The sequence below is a fragment of the Salmo salar genome, chromosome ssa09 (assembly GCF_905237065.1).
Source record: "Salmo salar chromosome ssa09, Ssal_v3.1, whole genome shotgun sequence".
NCBI lineage: Eukaryota > Metazoa > Chordata > Actinopteri > Salmoniformes > Salmonidae > Salmo > Salmo salar.
Window position 1 is genome coordinate 92,275,528 of NC_059450.1, and position 24,876 is coordinate 92,300,403.

A 24,876-nucleotide genomic window follows, 5' to 3' on the forward strand; every position below is an offset into this window, starting at 1 on the left:
GGGGTTTTGGACTACATTTCCCATCACACACTCGGTGTTTCGCGTACGCAGGTTCACCAGCTCCTTATCGACCCCAACAGCAGCTGGGGCAGCAAACCACTTTGTTGAACTGGTTAGAAAGACACGGTCGTGGAAAAATCATTGGAAAAGTGTAAACAGACTAGAAAACAGCGGAATTAAACTGTTCTGAAGCATTGTTACTTTGTCATCTGAATAACGGAAACCGTCGTCGCTTTTCGCCGGTACCGAGGATAACACAAAACTTCCCAAAGAGGAATTCTCTCATTCAGGATGTCGGAGTGAAACAAAGAGGTCTGAGGGTATTCCTGTCGGAAAGGGTGAGCGGCACATGCGATCATGGAAATGTCGTGAATTTAAAAGTTTATTAAATGTGTGTCAAGGATTTAATGCGGTCAATAGTCACGTGTGATCTTTGTCAAGTCTGAGTTATAGGCCTATAAATAAAATAGTATTAAAAACGAAAGACCGGTCTACTTTTCTGTTAAAAAAAACACTGTTGGAGAAACCGTCTCGTGGTTTTGACACCGCTGAATGACAGTCTTGACACATTTTCCCACTATCAACGTATTGTTTTCATTTCTCCTAAGCAGATTTGTGACAACGTAGCTGTTTGTTGTTAGGCCTAAAACAAAAAGTTACTTTGTTAACCTAGCGCTATAATTCCCATCCATTTCTTTTTTTCCGCTGCAGGAGGGCATTTAAATCACACCCACATGCATGGGGGAATGCAGTGCAGTACCACAGTCCAGTATTGTACTAAAGGAGCCTAACGTTACTCCCTAGTCCAAGGACTTGACATACTCTGTTTAGAGGGCGAATTGGCTCTGACAGACAAAACAGCTAACACTGCATCTAAACGTAAATCAATTGCGGTACGGTTCTAGAAACATAAATCCCTATACTTTGATATCACATCAAAAATAATTTAACAAACGCTAAATACACACTTGGTGTACACGGTTTTTAACACAGTTGCAGCCAACAGTATTTTTCAGTGACAAGTTTGTGGCGTCTGTCTTCCGTTTACAAACAGGTTCGGAGACGCAGATAGTTATTTAGCACAGGTAGTCCACTCTGTCTTCCGTAAACAAGCGCTGTAACATGGAAATATGGCCGTGTGGGAACCCTAACCCTATAAAGGTGTGTATCAATTTAACAGTTAAAAAGATGTATATATTTTTCGCAGATATGAAAAATAAGATCCTTATGCTTCCAGAACCGTACAGCAAGCGATGCGTGTTAATGTTCAGACGGAGCGTCACGGCTTTTAACAAACCCCCCTTCCTGCATAATGTAGTGGAACTGAGAGTCATGATCAAGGGCTATGCAGTGCCAGTGACATGTCCAAGCTTACAAAAGAGCAGCCGACTTTTTTTGAATAGTTTTCCAGAATTTTGTTTGTAAACATTTCGAAAGACTATTTGGTGTGTTTTATTTGATCAAATGCTGATCTTTAACTGCAATCAATTTCAATTGATTGCTCAATGAATATCAAAGGCATGTCACCACGCTTAACCCACTCACCTCTAGAATTTGATTTGTTATTACTTCATAGTGCAAGTTAATCAAAAAGATTTAAAAAAAAAAAAATAATCTAGAAATCAACACTTATTTGTTGCTTTGCTGGAACTTCCTCTCTTATAAAATCGATTTTTGTAAGAGTTGTGATCAGACACCAACAACCATAACATGCGGCATACAGCCAGGATGTCTCTTGACTTGGCCCATTTTTCTGTGTGTCTGCAGGGTTGAACTTCATCCTTGTGGCCTTCTCTGAATGGGAAAGATGGAAAGGGAGTTACAATGGTGGAAAGGACAGCTAGCAGGGGATATCCATCAGTCCCTCCGCATCAAGGTAAGACCAGCCAGTCATAGAATCTGAATTAACAGAATATAGAATTTAGAATGAATAGAATTCTGAATTCCGATTCTATGAATCCAGTTCTCTGGGTCTCCTTGGTTCATTCCCTGAGTTCCACTTTCCTCTTGTCATCGCCACATAAGAATCTCAACTGCATGTTGAAATAGGTATTATGGGGATGTTCTCAGTGCCAGGGAGAACGTTTTGAGTTTGGTGGCCTGCAGTTCACCTGTGCTTAAATTCAGCTTAACCTAAACAAGACGGCAACTAATCTAGGTAGCCTAGCGGTTAAGAGCATTGGGCCAGTAACGGAAAGGTAGCTGGTTCGAATCCCAGAGCCGACCTTGTAAACCAAATCTGCCGGTGTGCTCTTAAGCAAGGCACTTAACCATAATAGCTCCTGTATGTCGTTCTGGATAAGAGGTAAAATGTATGTTTTCTTGTTCACCTAGTGTTGTGCATTTATAAAAATAAAGATCCAAGCCAGAAGTGACTTGATAGCCACTCCTCAACTTATATATTTAGCTATATTACACTATACAGTGTAGTTAATGTTGGCAGATATAATTACATGACTGTCATCTATTTGTAAGGGATCTAATTTAGATAACATAGAAGGGCTGAGGCTCATTAATTGGCTGATATAGTAATTAGGCAAACCTCCAGCATGATTATATTTTTTACTGTGTGTCCCTTTAATGGCAGCATCTGTCACTGGACTGCAGTCTTCTTGTAGGGAGTAAGATTATCACAGCTAATTTGATTCTATATAGGAGGGACAATATGGAGTAGGGTTTTGTGTGTGTGTGTCTACGCGCACGTCATGTGTAGGGGGAGTATTTGGATAGTAGATGGCACTGTTGGAGGCAGCTGCCCCCGCTCTGTTACAATCGGGCAGTCTCATTACAAGTCATTCACTTAGCCTACCACAGTCATTTTATTTACTCACGTCTGTAACCAGGGGGTAGGACGTCTGTAACCAGGGGGTAGGACGTCTGTAACCAGGGGGTAGGACGTCTGTAACCAGGGGGTAGGACGTCTGTAACCAGGGGGTAGGACGTCTGTAACCAGGGGGTAGGACGTCTGTAACCAGGGGGTAGGACGTCTGTAACCAGGGGGTAGGACGTCTGTAACCAGGGGGTGTGTAGATTAGGGCCTCCCTTCTGATTTATTCTGACTCCCCCAACCCTTTAACCAATCAGCAGACCAAGGACAAAAAGTCTGTGTAAAAAGCAATTATGCTGATGTAACTTCTCCAGTGTCTTTGAAAGACAAAACAACGCCCCAGACATAGACCCTATTTCTAAATACTTGTAGTCCATCAGCAGGCTAGTCTGCTCCTCTGCATCCAGAGTCCCCTGCCTTCCACTGCGGTTCCCCACAATGCCCCCACACCCCTGAACCCCCAGACAGACAGATGGACCAGAGGCAAGGCACGCAGTGAGGGGGGCGGAGGAGAGAGGAGAACTCAAGGCGGGGGTGGTGTTTTACGGGGGTTTCTGTGTGTAACACTTTTAAAATGTATTGTCCTTCAGATTCCTTTAGCTGACTGTCACCTTAGTGATTGCCATAGTTCTATGTAGGCAATACAGAAACAACTCAACAGATAATTGATGAAACTCACAGATGAAATATGTGTGAGGAACACGTGTGCCATAGATTGTGGTCCTCAGTACGTTGGTCATGCTGACAGGCGCTACGGCGTCAGTGTCCAGTAAAGATTAGGTTTACGGGTGGGGTATGTTTGTTGTTTGGACAACCCTTAGGGAAGGGAAGTAGGCTCTCTGTCTCTGAAGTAGACAACAATAGTAACCTGTATTTTTAGTATGGGTGGATGTTTTTCATGTGCCTTTAGCAGCAAACCACAAACTGGTACAGCACTATGTAAAAAGATTAATCCATCCCTTATTTAATCTGATATTAAATAAATCTACATTATAAAGCCCTTGTTTTTTTTTTTGTTGATCAAATATCCGTCTGTGTGTGGTATGAAGAAACAAAGCATTTATTGAAAAACCAAAACAACTCTGTTGTAAGCCTCTATTAGGATAGAGACAGACTCATAAAGCATTAAAGGCAGTACATTGTGGGAGAATAAGTTTGTTTTTATCTCTCCCCTTGTCAAATGCATCTTTAAGCTGAAGGCTCATGTGACACTCCTCTATTCCCCTATGCTACAGTATATGGTTGACTAGGAGGACACTGGGTGCGTCCTTGGGGTGTGTTTTAAAAAAACAAAAAAACAAAGGCACCCTGTTCACAAAATGGTGTACTACTTTTGACCAGAGCCCTATTCCCTATATAGTGCACTACTTTTGACCAGAACCCTATTCCCTATATAGTGCACTACTTTTGACCAGAGCCCTGTAGTTCAATAGTAATGTCTTCTCTTCTAATTTTGTCCTTTGAAACACCAGCTGCTAATTGAACATGAATGGGAGATGTGCTAGGGGTTTAACATAACCCCTACTGCTGAACCACCATGCCTCCTTAACACCCCCTCCCCTTACCCACCATGGGGAACCCTGTCTCCAGAGGGACGTTCCGCTTTCACGTCTGTACAACATTATCGGAATCCATGCACCATGACAGTTTTGATCACGTGGACTGGAATATGTTCCAGGTTGCCTCTGGGAATAACATCAATAAACATGCCAACTCAAGTCACCGGATTAATAAAACAAATGTGTAGATTATGTGATACCAATGGTGACTTTCAAAATGTACCCAAATCGAAAACTATGGATTGATGGCAGCCTTGTCGGGAAACTGAAGAAGAGAGATGCTGCTGATGAACACGGCAAGGTGATCGGGGGACAATTGTATGGTTAAACAGTACAAATACGACCTGGACAGATCGATCAAGATGACGAGACACAAGTATAGAGACAAAATGGAGGAGCAATTCAGCGGGTTGGATACGAGGCGCATGTGGCAGGGGCTTCTAACGATCACGGATTACAAAAGAAAGCCAGTCACGTTGCGGACACCAACACCACCCTACCGGACAAGCTAAACATCTTTTTCTCATGCTTCGAACAAAACAACTCGGAGCTGCCGAGGACAAACCCTGAAGACATCGTGGTCTACATGCATTATGGTCTCCACAGAGGACGGATGTAAGTCATTCAAACATGTTAACCATCGCAAGGCTGCTGGCCCAGGGGGCATCCCAAGCCTGTGACCTCAGTGCAGAGGTTGTGTCTTCTGACATCATCAATCTCTCAAGTAGCTCAGGCCTCTATCTCCACCTGCTTCAAGATGTCCGCTATCGTCCCTGTGGCCAAGAAAGGGAAAGTAACTGAACTGAATGACTACCAATCTGTAACGCTCACTTCCGGCATCATGAAGTGCTTCGAGAGGCTTGTGAAAGACCACCTCCCTCCCCGATACACTACCCTCTCCACTTCGCCTACCGCCCCGACAGATTCACGGACGACGCAATTGCCGTGGCACCGCACACTGCCCTCACCCTCCTGGACATGAAGAATGCATATCTGAGGATGCTGTGTATGTACTACAGCTCTGCCTTAAAGACCATCATGCCCTCTAAGCCCGCCACAAATCTCACGGCCCTGGGACTGAGCTCCTCCCAATGTAACGAGGTCCTGGACTTTCTGACGGGCCTACCCCAGGTGGTGAAGATAGGTAACATTACATCTTCCACACTGATTCTCAACACGCTGGACCCACAATGGTGCGTCCTCAGTCCCCCCCGTACTCCCTGTATACCCACGACTGCGTGACCTCACACAGTTCCAACTCCATCATCAAGTTCGCTGACGACACAACAGCAGTAGGCCTGATTACCAACAACGATGAGACGGCCTACAGGGAGGAGGTAGGCACTCTGACAGTGTGGTGCCAGGTAAACAACCTCTTCCTCATCATCATCAAAACAGAGGAGCTGGTTGTGGACTTTAGGAGGGACCAGGTTGGGCACGCCCCCATCCTCATCAACGGGGCTGCCAAGGAAACAGTCAAAAACTACAGAGCAGCATTGAGAGCATACTGTCTGGCTGCATCACGTTCTACAGGGGCACCATCGAGAGCATACTGTCTGGCTGCATCACATGTTCTACAGGAGCACCATCGAGCATACTGTCTGGCTGCATCAAAGCCTGGTACGGCAACTCCGCCGCTGACCGCAAGGCACTACAAAGGGTGGTACGCTCAGCTGAACGCACCGTTGGGTGCACACTGCCTTCCCTCCAGGACACCGACGACACCAGGTGTCGCAGGAAGGCCATGAAGATCATCAGGGACCACAGCCCCCTGAGCCACAGCCTGTTCTCCACGCTTCCATCACTCAGACACGGGCAGTACAGGAGCGTCATGGCAAAACCTGACTGGTCAACAGCTTCTACCCCCAGACCATCAGGCTGCTGAGTAGCCACCCCCCTTCCCGCTCCGCTCCCCCAACAGGCTTCTACCCTGCTCCCACCGCAATGGACATTTACCATGCTGAATAGCCACCACTACTTCTACAGCCACCACTACTTCCTGTCCCCCTCCCCATGGGAAACCCTGTCCCCTATATTAATGTTAGAACCTATATTAATGTGTTAGAACCTATATTAGAACCCGTATTAATGTGTTAGAACATGTTAGAACCTACATTAATCTGTTAGAACCTACATTAATCTGTTAGAACCCATATTCATGTGTTAGAACCCATATTCATGTGTTAGAACCCATATTCATGTGTTAGAACCCATATTCGTGTGTTAGAACCTATATTAATTCTCTCTCTCTCTCTACCTTGTTTCTCTTCCGTCTACCTTCTCCTCCTCTCCTTCCTTTTCTCTCCATCTTCCTCATCCTCTCCCTCTAGGAGTTGAAGCTGCCTGTGTACCGGGCCCACTCCCCTCAGATAGGGATGCGTCGGTACTTTGCGGACCTGCTGGCCATACTGTCGAACCGCTACCAGCTGTGTCCTACAGCCAGACACCTGTCTGTCTACCTACTGGACCTGTTCATGGACCACTACGATGTAGCTGTCAAACAGCTCTACGTCATCGCTCTGTCCTGCCTGCTCCTTGCCAGTAAGTATCATGAGTCTTTACAGAATAATGCTCTGTCAGTTTTCTTCAGCTGACAGTGGAATTCAAGTGAAATCAAATTTTATTGGTCACATACATGTTTAGCAGATGTTATTGCAGGTGTCGCAAAATGGTTGTGTGCCTAGCTCCAACAGTGCAGTAGTGTCTAACAATACACACATCTAAAAGTAAAAGAATGGAATTAATTAATATGTAAATATTAGGACGAACAATGTCGGAGTGGCATTGGCTAAAATACAGTAGAATAGAATACAGTATATACATATGAAATGAGTAAAGCAGTTTTAAACTAATTTGTGACTAGTGTTCCATTATTAAAGTGGCCAGTAATTCCATGTCTGTATATAGGGCAGCGGCCTCTAAGGTGCAGGGTTGAGTAACCGGGTGGTGGCTATTTAACAGTCTGATGGCCTTGAGATAGAAGCTGTTTATCAGTCTCTCGGTCCCTGCTTTGATGCACCTGTACTGACCTTGCCTTCTGGATGATAGAGGGGTGAACAGGCAGTGGCTCTGGTGGTTGATGTCCTTGATGATCTTCTTGGCCTTCCTGTGACATCGGGTGGTGTAGGTGTCCTAGAGGGAAGGTAGTTTGCCCCCGGTGATGCTTTTTTGCAGACTGCACCACCCTTTGGAGATCCCTGTGGTTGTGGGCGGTGCAGTTGCCCTACCAGGCTGTGATACAGCCCGACAGGATGCTCTCAATTGTGCATCTGTAAAAGTTTGTGAGAGTTTTAGGTGACAAGCCAAATTTCTTCAGCCTCCTGAGGTTGAAGAGGCGTTATTGCGCGTTCTTCACCACACTGTCTGTGTGGACCTTTTCAGGTTCAGTGATGTGTACGCTGAGGAACTTGAAGCTTTTCACCTTCTCCAAATTTCCTTTGTTAAAATCCCCAGTTACAATAAATGCTGCCTCCAGGATATGTGGTTTCCAAATTGTATAAAATCCAGTGTAGTTCCTTGAGGGCCATCGTGGTATCGGCTTGAGGGGGAATATACACGTCTGTGACTATAACCAAAGAGAATTCTCTTGGGAGGTAATACAGTCGACATTTGATTGTGAGGTATTCTAGGTAGGTTGAACAAAAGGACTTGAGTTTCTGTACCTTGTCACAATCACACCATAAGTAGTTAATCATGAAACATACACCACCACCTTTCTTCTTCCCAGAGAGTTCTTTATTCCTGTCTGCATGATGTACTGAGCCCAACTGGCTGTATGGACGGGGACAGTATATCTGGAGAGAGCCATGAGTCCGTGAAACAAAGTATGTTGTCCCTGATGTCTCTCTGGAAGGAGATCCTCGCGCTGAGCTTTGTCTACTTTATTGTCCAGAGACTGAACATTAGCGGGTAATATACTCGGAAGTGGGGGATGGTGTGCACACTTCCTGAGTTGGACTAGAAGTCCACTCCTAATACCTCTTCTCTGCCGGTGGCATCTTGGAGCAGCCTCTGGGATAAGTTCAATGCCCTGGGTGGGTACGAACAAAGGATCCAATTCAGAAAAGTCGTAATGCTGGTGAGTGACCGCTGCTCTGATATCCAAAAGTTATTTCCTGCTCTATGTAATAACACAAAAAAAAAACATTTCTGGGCTAAGAAATAACAGACAAAAAAACGAAATACTGCGAAGTTTCTTCGGCTCTAGAAGCGGAGCTGCCATGTCTGTCAGCGCCATCTTGTTCTCACAGCACGTTTCATAAACTGTTGAATGCTTATAAGAAGTTCCCATCCAGTACCTTCAGTGATAATTTACTCCAGTTTCCAGACTATGGATGGCTGGAAAACCCTATATAATTTGTGGTGCTGTGGCTTTTGACATTGTTTAGCTAGAAACCCAGTCTGTCTGTGACTTGGTGAGGATTAGCCTACACCTGTGTCGGTACGTCTTTATGCACATAGCTTTGATCCTGCCTTTGATAACGCGTCTGGGGGGGTTTGTCTTTAGTCGTTCCTGATGGCACCCGTCTAAATGAATGTCCTACACAGCTAAGGTATGAAACCCGCTAGAACAGGAATAAAGACATAAAGGAAACTTGGACCCGGGTTTTGTCAGATTGTGGTCTTGGAGTCAGATGATATACCATGATCTAGGCTTCTACTGCTGTTACTATGTGTAGGAGTAGTTGCTGTAAGTGGGTCTGTGTGTGGTGATTAACGGCTAGTCTGTGAGTCTGAACATTAACACAGCTCACAGAGCCTCATGGGTAATTACACTAATGATGCCATCAAACTGGGAGTCTGGGACGGGGCCTGCTCACTGGGGACACGTGCGTGTGAGGCTTCGGGGAGCTCGTAGAGTTTACTGGAAGACTAAATGAAAAGATGAAAATATATCGACCAAAAATCCTGTTAGAGGATTCTCTTACTAGACGAATGAATGGAATCTTTTGATTGCTTCTTTCAGTGAGAGAACAGAGTCAGACTCTAGGGATCAGCTCTGTGTGATTGATGAAGGCTTGAAAGGGCTGTTTGATTCAAGGTTGTCCTGGTTGGGTTTGCTGTTTAATCTCCTGAGGTGCTGGAATCTGGCCTAATTAATGAATTCAACTTCTCTGACTGGTTGGTTGTTCAGTACTCCGGTCCTGCTGGGTTTCAGGTCTGATGCCAGCTTTGCTCTGCGCTCGTTCTGTGTGTCCCAAATGGCACCCTATTCCCTATGTAATGCACTACTTTTGACCCGCGCCCTATGGGCCCTGGTCCAAAATAGTGCACTATATAGGGAATAGGGTTGTTGTTTGGTACATAGTCTTGAAAGGAACACATTGTCTTTGTTAAAATTCCACAGGCTTCTGCGCTAGGTTAATTAATCACTATCTCTGTTGTACCTCTCAACAGTCAGCACTTAATCCTGTTAGCCTATTGGTGATATCTCTCCATCGCTCTATCGCTCTCTGGTCTCTCCTCCACCTCTCTCTCTCCTTGTTTGAACGATGTGTGTGTTAGTGTGTTTTCATAGACATTCACAGAAAGCAATGTAAAGAAAATTGTGGTTCCATGGTATTTGTGTGTGTGGTTTGTATTTGTCCTTGTTCCATTTGCGAGAGGAAGGAAATGGAGAGTCCCAACTTCTTCTTCCCAGTCACAACCACAGGGACAGGAGACCTATTGTATAAAGTCCTTCTGCGCATTTAACATCCTTTCATCAAAGCCTTTTTCCTAAAGGAATTCTTACCCTTCGAATTGTCGGATCATTTCAATGGTGCTTGTAGATGCCAAAAGTCTAGACACCCCATTGGCCCCAGTCAAAAGTAGTGAGCTACTTAGTGTTCACATCATCCAACAAACTATCAGTGGTAGGCCTGATCACCAGCTTATAGGTGGTGTGGTGCCAGGATAACAACCTCTCCCTCAATGTGAGCAAGACAAATGAGCTGATCGTGGACTACAGGAAAAGGAGGGCCGAACACGCCCCATTAACATCGCTGGGGCTGTAGTGGAGCAGGTTGAGAGCTTCAAGTTCCTTGGTGTCCACATCACCAACAAACTATCATGGTCCAAACACATCAAGACACACCTCAGGAGACTGAAAAGATTTGGCATGGGTCCCCAGATCCTCAACGTTCCACAGCTGCACCATCGAGAGTATCCTGACCAGTTGCATCACCGCCTGGTATAGCAATTGCTTGGCTGTAAGGCGCTACAGAGGGTAATGCATACATCAGTGGGGCAAATTTTCCGGCCATCCAGGACCTAGCTACCAGGCGGTGTCAGGAAGGCCCCAAAAAGTTGTCAAAGACTCAAGTCATAGACTGTTCTCTTTGCTACGGTATCGGCGCACAAAGTCTAGGTCCAAAAGACTCCTTAACAGCTTCTACCCCCAAGCCTGCTGAACAATTAATCAATTTGCCACCTGGGCTATTTGCATTGACACCCCCCCCCCCCATGTACAGTGGCCCAGGGACTTCCAACATGACTCTTCCTGGCATCCCTCTCTTCTGTCCCTGAAGTCAGACCACTCTGCTCTGCATAGCAGCTATTTGTCCTCACTAATGAAATTATAGACTTGTGACTTGCTCTCACACACACAATTCAAGGGCTTTATTGACATGGGAAACATTGCCAAAGCAAGTGAAATAGTTAAAGATTACACTCACAAAAGTTCTATAGTACAAAAGGGAAAATAAATATGTCTAAATATGGGTTGTATTTACGATGGTGTTTGTTCTTCACTGGTTGACCTTTTCTTGTGGCAACAGGTCACAAATTTTGCTGCTGTGATGGCACACTGGTATTTCACCCAATAAATATGGGAGTTTATCAAAATTGGATTTGTTTTCAAATTCTTCGTGGGTCTGTGTAATATGAGGGAAATGTGTGTCTTTTAATATGGTCATACATTTGGCAGGAGGTTAGGAAGTGCAGCTCAGTTTCCACTTCATTTTGTAGGCAGTGTGGCACACAGCCTGTCTTCTCTTGTGAGGCCGCTGTGGGCAGACCTGGCTTTCTCAATAACAAGGCTACGCTCACTGAGTCTGTATGTAGTTGAAGCGTTCCTTAATTTTGGGTCAGTCATAGTGGTCAGGTATTCTGACACTGTACTCTGTTTAGGGCCAAATAGTATTCTAGTTTGCGCTCTTTTTTGGGGGGGGTTAATTCTTTCCAATGTGTCAAGTAATTATTTTTGTTTTCTCATGATTTGGTTGGGTCTAATTTATGTTCCTGTAATATCTCTGTCCCTGTCTGTCCCTCTCAATGAGGTCAGCTGGCAGTTGACAGTTAGTTCTAAGCTGTGTATTATTCAGGATGTCTCCCATGCTGCTGTCCTGCTACATGGAGCCTAGTAGCTGTAACCACGTAGTATGCTGCTGGTGCAACGGTTTGTGTTACAGAGAAGGGGCTTTAAAAAGAGCAGCTACACCCCATCCAAGCCACACACACTGCAGCAGGCTTGCCTGGGGGCCCGAGGGTTGGGAGGGACTGGGTGTGTGTGTGGAGGGAGAGGGCCACCTGCCATATGCTCCCTGAGTCAGGCCCAAACAAAAGCCCGTCAACAGGAGCAGCCGGCCAGCTAGCCCTGGCCCAGGGTGGGGGAGGGGTGCAGAGACATGGGGGTGGAGGTTGTCGTGTGTTTTGTCTGCAATTGTGTATTTATGTGACTGGCTGCAAGCAAGGTTGACATGTAGAGGCTTCAGGCTTCTACTAAGCATCTTATCTGACTAGAACTCCATTCACATGGCTTTATCTCCACCATAGCCCCACTGCTAGGAGTGTTTCCTCTGAGTCTCACTCACCTCGTCAGGGCCCAGGCAGAGACTGGGCTGGGGCCCCTAAAGCACCTCTACCCCCCTTCCGCCTCCACCCCTGGGGGTGGGGGTGCAGAAACGAGCTGAGCGGTGCTTCAAAGAGATGCCGACCGCTGATGTTTAACAGGGAGGAATTGGAAGGGGGGCATGCAGAACGGGACATGTTTGAACTGAACCTCTCGATATGTAGATTAACAGGGGACTCCCGCAGTTTCTCCTCCCCTCTCTTTCTGTCTCTCTGATGCTTGATTGTAATTATGAGAGAATTCATCTGTGGTCTGATAATTAAAGGAATTATGAGTTGACGGTAAAATGGCTGTGATCTACGACAGTGATTTCTTCAATGCTGCTTTTTTCCCCTTCCCAAAAAATGTAGGCTAGTTTTATTATTTAATGTCATTAGATTTAGATTTAATGCCACTGATGTATTATTTAAGAACTTTGTGTTCTGATTCTATAGAGGTCTTTTGTTTCTTACACAAATACCAGGCTAGGACTGAAATGTCATGCCATTTGTTATTGATTAGTGTTTCACTTTGGGGGGGGGGGGTCACCATTTCCCCCACAACCCCTCCCTTCTTCCCCCACAACCCCTCCCTTCTTCCCCTCTTCCTCGCCCCAAAAGTGTTCCAGACCCCTAGGCCTAGGACAGGAGATGAGACGGCAGAGGGCCGAGGATTCTTCCTGGTCACACAAGCGTTAGGCACTTGAGGTCAGAGGTCAGTATGCGTCTACATTGTGTTAACCGGCAGAGCCTATAGGACGAACACACTCATTGGGAGGGTTTGTGGTGGAGCTGTGACCAATTTCATCTGAATGAAAGACGAGCCGGCAAATTAGAGGGAGGGGGAGGGAGAGATGGACTTCAGAAACATTTTGTGTTACAGCCTGAATTGAAAAATGGATTCAATCGCAATTTCGTGTCACTGGACTTACACACAATACCCCATAAGTGGAGTTATGTTTATCAACATTTTTACAAACTAACAAATGAAAAGCTGAAATGTCTTGAGTGAGTAAGTATTCAACCCCTTTGTTATGACAAGCCTAAATAAGTTCAGGAGTCAACATGTGGTTAACAAGTTGCATGGATTCACTCTATGCGCAATGATAGTGTTTAACAAAGAAAATGTTGTACCTCACACACACACACAATTATCTGTAAGGTCCTTCAGTCGAGCAGGGAATTAAAAACATATTCAACCACAAAGACCAGGGAGGTTTTCCAATGCCTCGCAAAGAAGGGAACCTATTGGTAGATGGGTAAAAAATAAAAAGAAGACATTGAATATCCCTTTGAGCATGGTGAAGTTATTAATTGCCCTTTGGATGGTGTATCAATACACCCAGTCACTACAAAGATACAGGCGTCCTTCCTAACTCAGTTGTTGGAGAGGAAGGAAACCTCTCAGGGATTTCACCATGAGGCCAATGGTGACTTTACAACAGATACAGAGTTTAATGGCTGTGATAGGAGAACACTGAGTATGGATCAACAATGTTGTAGTTACTCCACAATACTAACCTAAATGACAGAGTGAAAAGAAGGAAACCTGTACAGAATAAAACGTATTCCAGAACATGCATCCTGTTTGCAACAAGGTACTGAAGTAATACTGCAAAAATAATTGGCAAAGCAATTATATTTTTGTCCTGAATACAAAGTGTTATGGGTATGCTTGTAAGACTGGGGAGTTTTTTTATTTTAAGGATAAATAAAGAAACAGAATGGAGTTAAGTACAGGCCAAATCCTAGAGGAAAACCTGGTTGTCTGCTTTCCACCAGACACTGGGAGACAAATTCACCTTTCAGCAGGACAATAACCTAAAACACAAGGCCAAATATACACGAGTTGTTTACCGAGTTAGATTTTCAAGTAAATTTAAGTGAAAACTATGGCAAGACCTGCAAATGATTAATACACTTCAGTGAGCTCTTTTAGGATAATCTGTAAAAGTCTATACAAAATTTGAGTCTTATTACCAATTGATTCTGAAAGGCAAAGTGCATTGTAAGTATAGGAATGTTTGTCCACAATAAGCTTAAGGTTGTTATATCCGTGAATATTGTGTTTTGGTTCTGTTATGGTCCTAAATGACCTTGAAGGATTCTAAAAACAATAACTGCATATGTTGTACAATCCAAGTGTGAAACTCTTAGACTTACCCAGAAAGACTCACGGCTGTAATCGTGGCCAAAGGTGTTTCTACCAAGTATTACTCGGGTGTGAATACTTATGTAAAATATAAATCTGAACTTATTTTCACCTTGTCATTATGTGGTAGATGGTTGATGAAAAATTATATTGAATATATTCTGAATTCAGCCTGTAACAAAACGTGGAATAAGTCAAGGGGTATGAATACTTTCTGAAGGCACAGTACCGATTAGGCTTGAGAAATGGGGTTGGTGGATGTTGAGTAGGTATTTGTAGTTTGATTTATTGATCCAGGCTGTATCACAGCTGTATCACATCCGGCCGTGATTGGGAGTCCCATAGGGCGGCGCACAATTGGCACAGCGCTGTCCGGGTTTGGCCGGTGTAGGCCGTTATTATAAATAAGAATTTGTTCTTAACTGACTTGTCTAGTTAAATTTAAAAAATACTGTCTGTGACTGTAGGAGTGTGTTTTTTAGATTGAATCATCTACATCTAGTTTATAGGCAAGCAGTGCTAAAATAGTTTTTCCCCTTCACATGAACTCCTTAAGAAGAGGTGATCTGTTTTAATGAAGAGGGCAGTGCTAAAATAGTTTTTCCCCTTCACATGAACTCCTTCAGAAGAGGTGATCTGTTTTAATGAAGAGGGCAGTGACAGAATCGAGCAGTGTGGTCATTCATAGAAATCAATAAAGTCTGTCTCGGTGGGTGAGGTGGAGAGAAACACCCTAACAGTAATCTCTTTTCCTCTGTGACTTTAGTGAAGGACATTTTCAGGTTTCTACTCTCCTTTAGCAGTAGTCTAATACCCCCCAGCAGGTTCTCAGGTTTCTACTCTCCTTTAGCAGTAGTCTAATACCCCCCCAGCAGGTTCTCAGGTTTCTACTCTCCTTTAGCAGTAGTCTAATAGCCCCCAGCAGGTTCTCAGGTTTATAAACTCCTTTAGCAGTAGTCTAATACACCCCAGCAGGTTCTCAGGTTTCTACTCTCCTTTAGCAGTAGTCTAATACCCCCCCAGCAGGTTCTCAGGTTTCTACTCTCCTTTAGCAGTAGTCTAATACCCCCAGCAGGTTCTCAGGTTTCTACTCTCCTTTAGCAGTAGTCTAATAACCCCCCAGCAGGTTCTCAGGTTTCTACTCTCCTTTAGCAGTAGTCTAATACCCCCCAGCAGGTTCTCAGGTTTCTACTCTCCTTTAGCAGTAGTCTAATACCCCCCAGCAGGTTCTCGGGTTTCTACTCTCCTTTAGCAGTAGTCTAATACCCCCCAGCAGGTTCTCGGGTTTCTACTCTCCTTTAGCAGTAGTCTAATACCCCCCAGCAGGTTCTCAGGTTTCTACTCTCCTTTAGCAGTAGTCTAATACCCCCCCAGCAGGTTCTCAGGTTTCTACTCTCCTTTAGCAGTAGTCTAATACCCCCCCAGCAGGTTCTCAGGTTTCTACTCTCCTTTAGCAGTAGTCTAATACCCCCCCCAGCAGGTTCTCAGGTTTCTACTCTCCTTTAGCAGTAGTCTAATACCCCCCCCAGCAGGTTCTCAGGTTTCTACTCTCCTTTAGCAGTAGTCTAATACCCCCCCCAGCAGGTTCTCAGGTTTCTACTCTCCTTTAGCAGTAGTCTAATACCCCCCCAGCAGGTTCTCAGGTTTCTACTCTCCTTTAGCAGTAGTCTAATACCCCCCCAGCAGGTTCTCAGGTTTCTACTCTCCTTTAGCAGTAGTCTAATACCCCCCAGCAGGTTCTCAGGTTTCTACTCTCCTTTAGCAGTAGTCTAATACCCCCCCAGCAGGTTCTCAGGTTTCTACTCTCCTTTAGCAGTAGTCTAATACCCCCCAGCAGCACACCTGGGAAGAGATAGGACATTCCTACATCCTGCTGTTCTTACCTTTTAACCTCTCTCTGGGCGCTCTACAGCCTCTCAGCACACGTCCACAGGGCCGACCCGCAGCCCCAGTGCTCCTGATGGAGGGTTAGTTTCTGAAGAGGACAGGCATGCACTTGGCTCAGCAGAGGAAGCACTGACTAGACTATCTCTCACTCTTCAGATAGGATCGTTTAGCAACCTACTTTCCAGCCAGGTAGACTGAACTAACTTACAGCTGAGGAATGCACCCTTTCTCTCACACAGCTCGTAGATGAGTCACTGTGTTCATCTTGTTGACATGGAACAGGACAGGTTGTACTTGTAATTAACATGAAAAGCAGCTTGCAGTACTAAATCACCTTTTGTCCCTATGACTTCTACCTCTGTTCAGAAATGTAATTTCAGTTGAAATAGTTTGTTGTATCCCTTGTTAAACACACGCCCAACCAACAGTCAATGCAAGTAGTAAACCAAAGTGCCATCGCAATGAGAAGACTGACAACACAATGTCCCTACCAGTCCCCTAACCCTACCAGGATGTAAGAGGTGGTTGTGTAGAGATGATGGGGGGGTGTGTATTCATGGCCATTTTATGGCTGTCCCTGTGGACACAGGAGTCCAGCAGACAGACTAGACTACTAGCCTACAGGATATGAGGGCGAATGGGCAAGTGTAGCCTGAGACTGGGTCTAGGCTGGAGTGGGCTGGGCCTGCCCTATACTAAAGCAGCTGGAGTAGTGGATGGGAGTGAACAGAACAGCAGTTATTGTTTCCTGTTCTGGTTATGAGACGCCATTACAGCCTATGTGTTAACTGCCTCCTGAGGCCTGCTAGAACCTGCTGGGGTGATTGGCTGCTGGCTGGGCTCTCTACGGCTCTCTCCTACAGGGTTAATGGCAGGCTGCGGCATCAGCAGTAAAAATCACACTTGAAAGAGCCCATATTTATTTATATATACACACACATTGGTTCAGCTGGTCTTATGATGACTAGGAAGGGAATTATAGAGGGGGGTTGATGGGGAAAGAGGGTGAGGAGGGTGAGAATTAGAGGGGGTGGAGAGGAGGAGGAAGGTGACTGATGTTTTACGTGCTCCTAACCAACTATGCTGAACTGCACTGTTGATTTAAGGGCGTGTAAGTAAGCATGTCACGGTAATGTCCACTTGTTGTATTCAGTGTATGTGACAAATAAAGTTTGATTTGAAAGGGTGGGGGAATAAATGGAGAGTGATGAAATTGCAACATAGTGTGGGGAAGAGTGCGAGGCAAGGAAAAACCAAGGAGTAGTACGGTGGAGGGGGGGAGACGTAGCCAGGCAGGCCTGTTCAGACGGTGTGAGGACTAACCACATCAAACCTCCCTTCCCTCCTACTCTCCTGTCTTTGTTGCTATGACGTTAGTGCTGTGATCCGTGGTATGTTGACAAGGCTTGTCCATAGACTGTTAATCCAAGCTGTTGGGTTTTAGGACTTCAATAATACGGTAGTTGTGACAGGCACGTTCCTTCCCAACACTGTGTGTCAGTGTGTGAGAGAAGATTTGAATGTAACCTAGTCCATTCTTTGTTTTGAACAATGTTCCGTTGTGTGTCTGTACCCAGTACTCTACACATGGGTATTGTACACATTTCCTGAACATACATGTATCTTGTGTAGAGGGTCGGCCTAGTTGTTGACCTCCCTTCTATCAGTTCTCTGTGCCATGAGGGTGCCATGAGGGTGCCATGAGGGTGCCATGAGGATGAGGGTGCCACGTGTGCCCATGTCAGCGCCCCCTCCCAGTTTTCCTGCTGAAACAGGTTTATAGGAGAACCGAGAGGCTTGTTAGGTGTTTAGGGGCTCCTCCCTCCTTCTCGCTCTCTTTCCTCACTCCTGCTCGCTCTCTTTCCTCACTCCTGCTCGCTCTCTTTCCTCACTCCTGCTCGCTCTCTTTCCTCACTCCTGCTCGCTCTCTTTCCTCACTCCTGCTCGCTCTCTTTCCTCACTCCTGCTCGCTCTCTTTCCTCACTCCTGCTCGCTCTCTTTCCTCACTCCTGCTCGCTCTCTTTCCTCACTCCTGCTCGCTCTCTTTCCTCACTCCTGCTCGCTCTCTTTCCTCACTCCTGCTCGCTCTCTTTCCTCACTCCTGCTCGCCCTCTTTCCTTGACTATTGTAGCTGGAAACGTCAGATTTTTAATGGAATATCTACATAGGCGTACAGAGGCCCATTATCAGCAACCATCACTCCCGTGTTCCAATGGCACGTTGTGTTAGCTAATCCAAGTTTATCATTTTAAAAGGCTAATTGATCATTAGAAAACCCTTTTGCAATTATGTTAGCACTGCTGATAACTGTTGTCCTGATTAAAGAAGCAATAAAACTGGCCTTCTTTAGGCTAGTTGAGTATCTGGAGCATCAGCATTTGTGGGTTCGATTACAGGCTCAAAATGGCGAGAAACAAAGAACTTTCTTCTGAAACTTGTCAGTCTATTCTTGTTCTGAGAAATGGAGGCTATTCCATGCGAGAAATTTCCAGGAAACTGAAGATCTCGTACAATGCTGTGTGCTACTCCCTTCACAGAACAGCGCAAACTGGCTCTAACCAGAATAGAAAGAGTGGGAGGCAACCGGTGCACAACTGAGCAAGAGGACAAGTACATTAGTGTCTAGTTTGAGAAACCAAGTCCTCAACTGGCAGCTTCATTAAATAGTACCCACAAAACATCAGTCTGAATGTCAACAGTGAAGAGGCGACTTCGTGATGCTGGCCTTCTAGGCAGAGTTGCAAAGAAAAAGCCATATCTCAGACTGGCCAATGAAAAGATTAAGATGGGCAAAAGAACACAGACACTGGACAGAGGAACTCTGCCTAGAAGGCCAGCATCCCGGAGTCGCCTCTTCCCTGTTGACATTCAGACTGGTGTTTTGCGGGTACTGTAACGTACTCAGACCCCTTGAAAAAGTCAAGGGGTCAGAGTACTTTCCGAAGGCACTGTATCTACGTCAGTTACCTCGTACCCCTGCACATGGACTCTGTACTGGTTATTGTTACTCATTGTGTATTTATTATACATGTTTTGCTTTTCCATTATTTTTGTATTTTCTATCTGCATTGGTGGGAAGGGTTGGTAAGTACGCATTTCACTGTTTAGTCTACACTGAAGCATGTGACAAATACAAAGTAGTGTTTTATTAGGAAAGGTTTTTGTATAGTCTACCTTCTAACCTCTCTCTGCCCTGTAGGTAAGTTTGAGGAGAGGGAGGACCGCGTACCTAAGTTGGAGCAGCTCAACTCCCTGGGCTTCATGTGTTCTCTGAACCTTGTTCTCAACAAGAGGGACCTCATCAAGATGGAGCTGCTGCTGTTGGAGACGTTCAGCTGGAACCTGTGTATGCCCACCCCGGCCCACTTCATAGACTACTACCTCCAGGCCTCGGTGCAGGAGGGAGACCTGTACAACGGCTGGCCTCTCTCCTCCCTCTCCAAGACAAAAACCTTTATGGACAAGTACACACACTACTTCCTGGAGGTATCACTGCAAGGTGAGGGGTGACGAGGTGGATGGAGGGATTGAAGGAGAGGTGATGGGTGGGGTGAAGGAATGAGAGTGCAGGGGGGAAAGGTTAAAGCGGGAGGGATGGAGGGGAGGAAAAACAGAGGGACTGTTATGAAATATATGTAGCCTCATGTGCTTGTCACAAACTAACAGTCTGATTGGCTGTGTTCCTCTAGACCCCACTACTAACAGTCTGATTGGCTGTGTTCCTCTAGACCCCACTACTAACAGTCTGATTGGCTGTGTTCCTCTAGACCCCACTACTAACAGTCTGATTGGCTGTGTTCCTCTAGACCCCACTACTAACAGTCTGATTGGCTGTGTTCCTCTAGACCCCACTACTAACAGTCTGATTGGCTGTGTTCCTCTAGACCATGCGTTCCTGAGTTTCCGGCCGTCTCAGGTGGCAGCAGCATGCGTTGCGGCGTCTCGTATCTGTCTGCAGATTTCTCCTAGCTGGACCACGTCTCTACACCTACTGACTGGATACACCTGGGACCACCTTACACACTGCATCAAACTCATGCTGCTGTAAGTCTCTCTCTCTCTCACACACACACACACCTGGGGCCACCTCACATTAAGTCTCTCTCATACAGGACAGAAACACCTGAGACCAATTGCATGCTTGTATGCAAAGACCTGATCATATCCATTTGACCGAGCCAATCTCCATGCTAATTCTCTCGTTGCTCATGTAGGTTAACTGTAAACACATGACAATCCACTGTCCTCAGATAATAACACACGTCTTGTTCTACCTCCCTGTCTGTCTCTCCTCCACAGTGCCCATGACAACGATGTGAAGGAGGCCAACAAACCCAAATCCACCCCTCCGTTGTCTTGCTCCTCCTCTCTCCAGTCCCACCCTCCTCCCTCCCACCTCTCCCCAGTCCAGAGACCAGCTACCTCCTCCAACCCCCAGCAGCTCCTCTTCCAGCCTGGCCCAGTGGGCTTCCCTCACCTCTCCCAGCACTCCCCCTCCCTGTCCCAGCTCCACGCGCTAGCTGACTCCCAGGCTTTAGGGCCTGCTGTGGTCAACATGTCCCAGGACACCCTCCAGAGCCACAGGATGGGGCTGCTCACCGGGGCCGACACCATGACCTCTACAGCAGGGGCCTTCCCCTCCTATCCTAGCCTGACTTCGGGGCTGCAGCCTGGGGCTCGGGTGGCACCGCTGGCCTTGCAGGGTCCCATCTCCATGCAGGTAGCCTTGGCTGCGGAGCCGCGACACTGCCTCAGCATGGCCTACAGCGGAGGGTACCTGGGGGGCGTGGGCCCCCACCACACCTTCACGTCAGCGGGCTGCTTCGATAGGTGACGCCAGGAGACCGAGGAGAGGATGAACAGCAAACCGCCCCGAGCCAGGGACAGGGAGCGCTGCAATCCTCTTCCCTCACTTCTTCCTCCTCCTCTCCGCTCCCTGGCAGACCTCCTCTCCATCGCCGTCAGCACCCCGTCCCCCTCCTCTGCCGCCCCCCGCCCCGCGCCCCCCACCCTCAGACAGAGACGGAGAGAAAGACGGCTAAAACACAAGCAAAGGTCAAAGGGCACCGATGACCCCGTAGAGGTCATCACACTGACATGACACCTGATGTCACTGCGATGTCACTGACTGATGTTGAACACTGTGTTCCGATCACGTCACAGGAACATGATTCCAAGGCAGAAGCATTAACACACTGTATGTCCCTGGTTAAGATGCTGTCATCACTGTGAACCAGAGGCTATGCAACATGATTCCTCCTCAGTGCCTCCTGTGTTTTGACCAGAGTGATGTCTGTCTGTGAATTCAGCTGAAGATGAAGTGCTGCTGGATCTCTCTCTGTAATCCAAAAATATGAAATCAACTGTAGACGAGAAATAGGCCAGTAAAGTGACATATTGAGCTGCTGACTTGGGAACAGTGGTATGAAGTGTTATAAGTAGACATACCAGTGAGTTGAAGAGGCTGTGTCACTTGCTATGTCAGCCTTATATCACTCTTATGCCAGTGAATAAAGGGATTATTTCACTCATCACTAAGTGCTCCAGGGGCATTCTGAGAATTCCTACCCACAATCCTCTCTGGCTGGGGAGGGGAGGCCACAGAGTTCATTGTTCTGTCACAGCAGAGGAAATCCATAGTTTTAACATAGCTGTCATGTTTTGGCTTTCTCTTCTTTCATCCTTGTCACCTCTCCTTACAGCCTTGATTTTCCCTTCCTCCCTCCTTGTCACCTCTCCTTACAGCCTTTATTCTCCCTTCCTTCCTCCTTGTCACTTCTTCCTTTTTGCAAAGTCTTCTCGTGTGATGGAGTTAGCCTCATACCTGGATCTTTGTTTCCAGGAAAGGGATGGGGGGGGGGGATGTTCCAACCACCAAGTCTCGTAGTTAGGGTTAAAAAGTGAATCTTTGTTTTACACATCCCTCCACTCAGACTTCAAGTGGAAGTGAACTGACATGGAATGCTCCTGGTAAAGGAGACTTGGAAACATAGAAATAGAATGATTGGCATTCTAATTCTATGCTTAGAACTTTGTTGAAGTGTAGAAAATAAAATGCTGCTGCCTTCTATATGAAGTGATGGTTCTGTGTGAGCTGAAGACTTGTTTCCATGAACCACAGCGTATATCAGGGACTTGATTTAACGGATTACTTGAATACGATGCCATTGAAACGTGCCGTAGCTTTTTATTTATATTGACACATTTATTCGTTGTTGCTTTATTTTGTATTCTTTGGTTAAGTAAGTTTAGTTTTAGTTTTACCAGCGTGTAAACAGTCTATTAACATTGTTCATTTGTAATGTTTTTTTCTGTGCCCTTAACTGTATATTCAGGCTCAGGTTAGGCTGAGAATATCCAATCAGCCGTCTCCTTATTGCTGAGGTTACCCAATCAGCTGTCTTCTTACTGTGTCCTATTGAGTGTGCTTTAAGTAGATACTAGCATGGCACCCAGGAGGGTTTCTCACTCATCTACCTCTCTGAGGAAGAGGATCTGAATTTTTAAATAACGTGCTAAGATATATAAACAAACACTAAGTTTGCGTCCTGGTAGAATCAGTGACCTTGCAGACGATGAAACACACAGCCCATCTGCAGCTTGTCATTACTAATTGCTTCCCACATTTCCAGCACTGCATTTCTCAAACTTCTACTTCCTGTTGGAACGTAAACACATCCAGATTCCCCTTCTGGGTCTCGCTGGTTACCGTGGCGATGTCCAAAAAAAATCTAAATCGGGGGCTCACTCAGAAGGAGAGTTAGTTGGAACATTACAGAATGTTTAGATACCCATAGCTGATCTAAACAGCACATTTCTATCTGTTGTGTAGAGCAGGGACTAATGGAAGCTCTATAAATCACATTTCTATCTGCAACAGTGTAAACGTCTGGTCCTTTTCTCTGTCCGTATGCTTTTGAATGTGTATATTTTACTTTGGTTGTACCTTGTCCCCAGCAGTTTTCAGACTTGAACTATGCTGATACTACTAAGACTGTGTTCTGGTTCTCAGAACATGTTCTATATAGGTTTTTGTGTTCTGATTCTCAATGTTCTAGGCTTAGATATCAGACATTTATTTAATTGAATGCTGTATGAATCTTGCTTAAGCAAGTTATCTGTCAAGCATCTGAAATGTGTCTAAACCTTTTTATAGCATGAACATACCTTACTGTAGTCTAGATAGTAATTTACTAGAAATGGAATGAAGGGCTTAGTACAGAACTGTATGTTGTTACTAGCAACCAAATGTATCTTTCTACCTGATCTCTTCTGAACTATGTCAATCTACCCAGACCCACTCACTGTACGGCCGTCACTACTTTTTATAGACAAAAGGATTCTGCCTTTTTTTCCCGGTTATTTTACATTTATTTTACATTCCTATTATTTTAAGTGTATTTTATTTACTCCTGTTCTTCCTGTGTTTAATAAAGATGGATGCAGTCGGTGTGGAGTACTGGGTCATATTCATTAGGCAGGCACCAAACGGAAGAAAACGGACAAACGGGGAGGGACTATATGAACTTGTCCAATAAGAAAGCTTTTGTTCTGTTGCAAAACGTTTTGCTACGGTGTGACCTAATGAATACGACCCTGTTTTAGAAAAAGAACTCGGTCTTCCCTCACTAAAAAGCTACTTCTCATAGGTCTCAAGGTGCAATATGTTTTTTTGTTGGTAGAACTATAGCATTAGAATGATTCCTTCTATTTCTACGGCTAGAACTCTTCTCTCACAGCCGTCACTGTCTTGTGTATAGCCCTCGCCACTGGTTCATCTTTTATAACTTAATTCTTTGACATTATTGTGTGATTTGACTCAACGTTGATCCTTGCTGCCAGAAACCGAGAGCTCTGAACACTATGTTGCATATTGCAGCCTTGATTGGTGTACTGTACGTGTTGCTATAGCGATACTCTGCATTTTTCTATGTCCACAGAAACAGAAACACACACAACCACACTACTTGTCCAATGAAATGACACCAGAAATGTCCCACGTCTATTTTTGTAAAGCTCTTTTTGTAGTCTTTGTTGATGTGACACAGAGAAGTTTCTTTTATCAGATGAGCCATTGAAATAAACAACAAAAATGAACTGAATATCTTCACTCCGTCAGTGTGTTCTTTTGATGATATTTAGGCTATTTGATTATCGTTTACAAGTTATTGTATGGTATTGAAATATGGACATAGCCTTACTGAAACAATGCTGCTTCACAATGGCACCCTATTGCCTATATGACTCTGGTCAAAAGGAGTGTGCTATATAGGGTATTTGTATTTATTATGGATCCCCATTAGCTGCTGCCAAAGCCGCAGCTACTCTTCCTGGGGTCCAGCAGAATGAAGGCAGTTTTATACAATTTTAAAACATTACAATACATTCACACATTTCACAACAAACTGTGTGCCCTCAGACCCCTACTCCACCACCGCCAATCTACAGTACTAAATCCATGTGTATGTATAGTGCGTATGTTATTGTGTGTGTGCATTTCTGCCAATGTTTGTTGCTTCACAGTCCCTGCTGTTCCATAAGGTGGTTTTTTTTTTTTCTGTTTTTTTAAAATATAATTTTACTGCTTGGGTCAGTTACTTGATGTGGAATAGAGTTCCATGTAGTCATGGCTCTATGTAATA

General features: G+C 45.3%; 1 protein-coding gene across 1 annotated transcript; it reads left to right on the forward strand.

Moving 5' to 3' along the window:
- The first annotated feature begins 60 nt into the window (after positions 1–60).
- Positions 61–24,336, forward strand: LOC106612241 (cyclin-J). Its single transcript, XM_014213228.2, has 6 exons — positions 61–338; positions 1,768–1,876; positions 6,717–6,927; positions 19,434–19,733; positions 20,119–20,278; positions 20,534–24,336. Exons 2-6 carry the CDS (start codon positions 1,799–1,801, stop codon positions 21,066–21,068), a joined length of 1,284 nt encoding a protein of 427 aa, XP_014068703.1. The 5' UTR covers positions 61–338; positions 1,768–1,798; the 3' UTR covers positions 21,069–24,336.
- The last annotated feature ends 540 nt before the right edge of the window (positions 24,337–24,876 follow it).

Excerpts from the sequence above, each read along its gene's own strand:
- LOC106612241 (XM_014213228.2), top strand. The coding sequence starts at position 1,799 with ATGGGAAAGATGGAAAGGGAGTTACAATGGTGGAAAGGACAGCTAGCA. Across the intron at positions 6,928-19,433 it reads GTCCTGCCTGCTCCTTGCCA|GTAAGTTTGAGGAGAGGGAG; the intron begins GTAAGTATCATG and ends TCTGCCCTGTAG. Across the intron at positions 19,734-20,118 it reads CCTGGAGGTATCACTGCAAG|ACCATGCGTTCCTGAGTTTC; the intron begins GTGAGGGGTGAC and ends GTGTTCCTCTAG.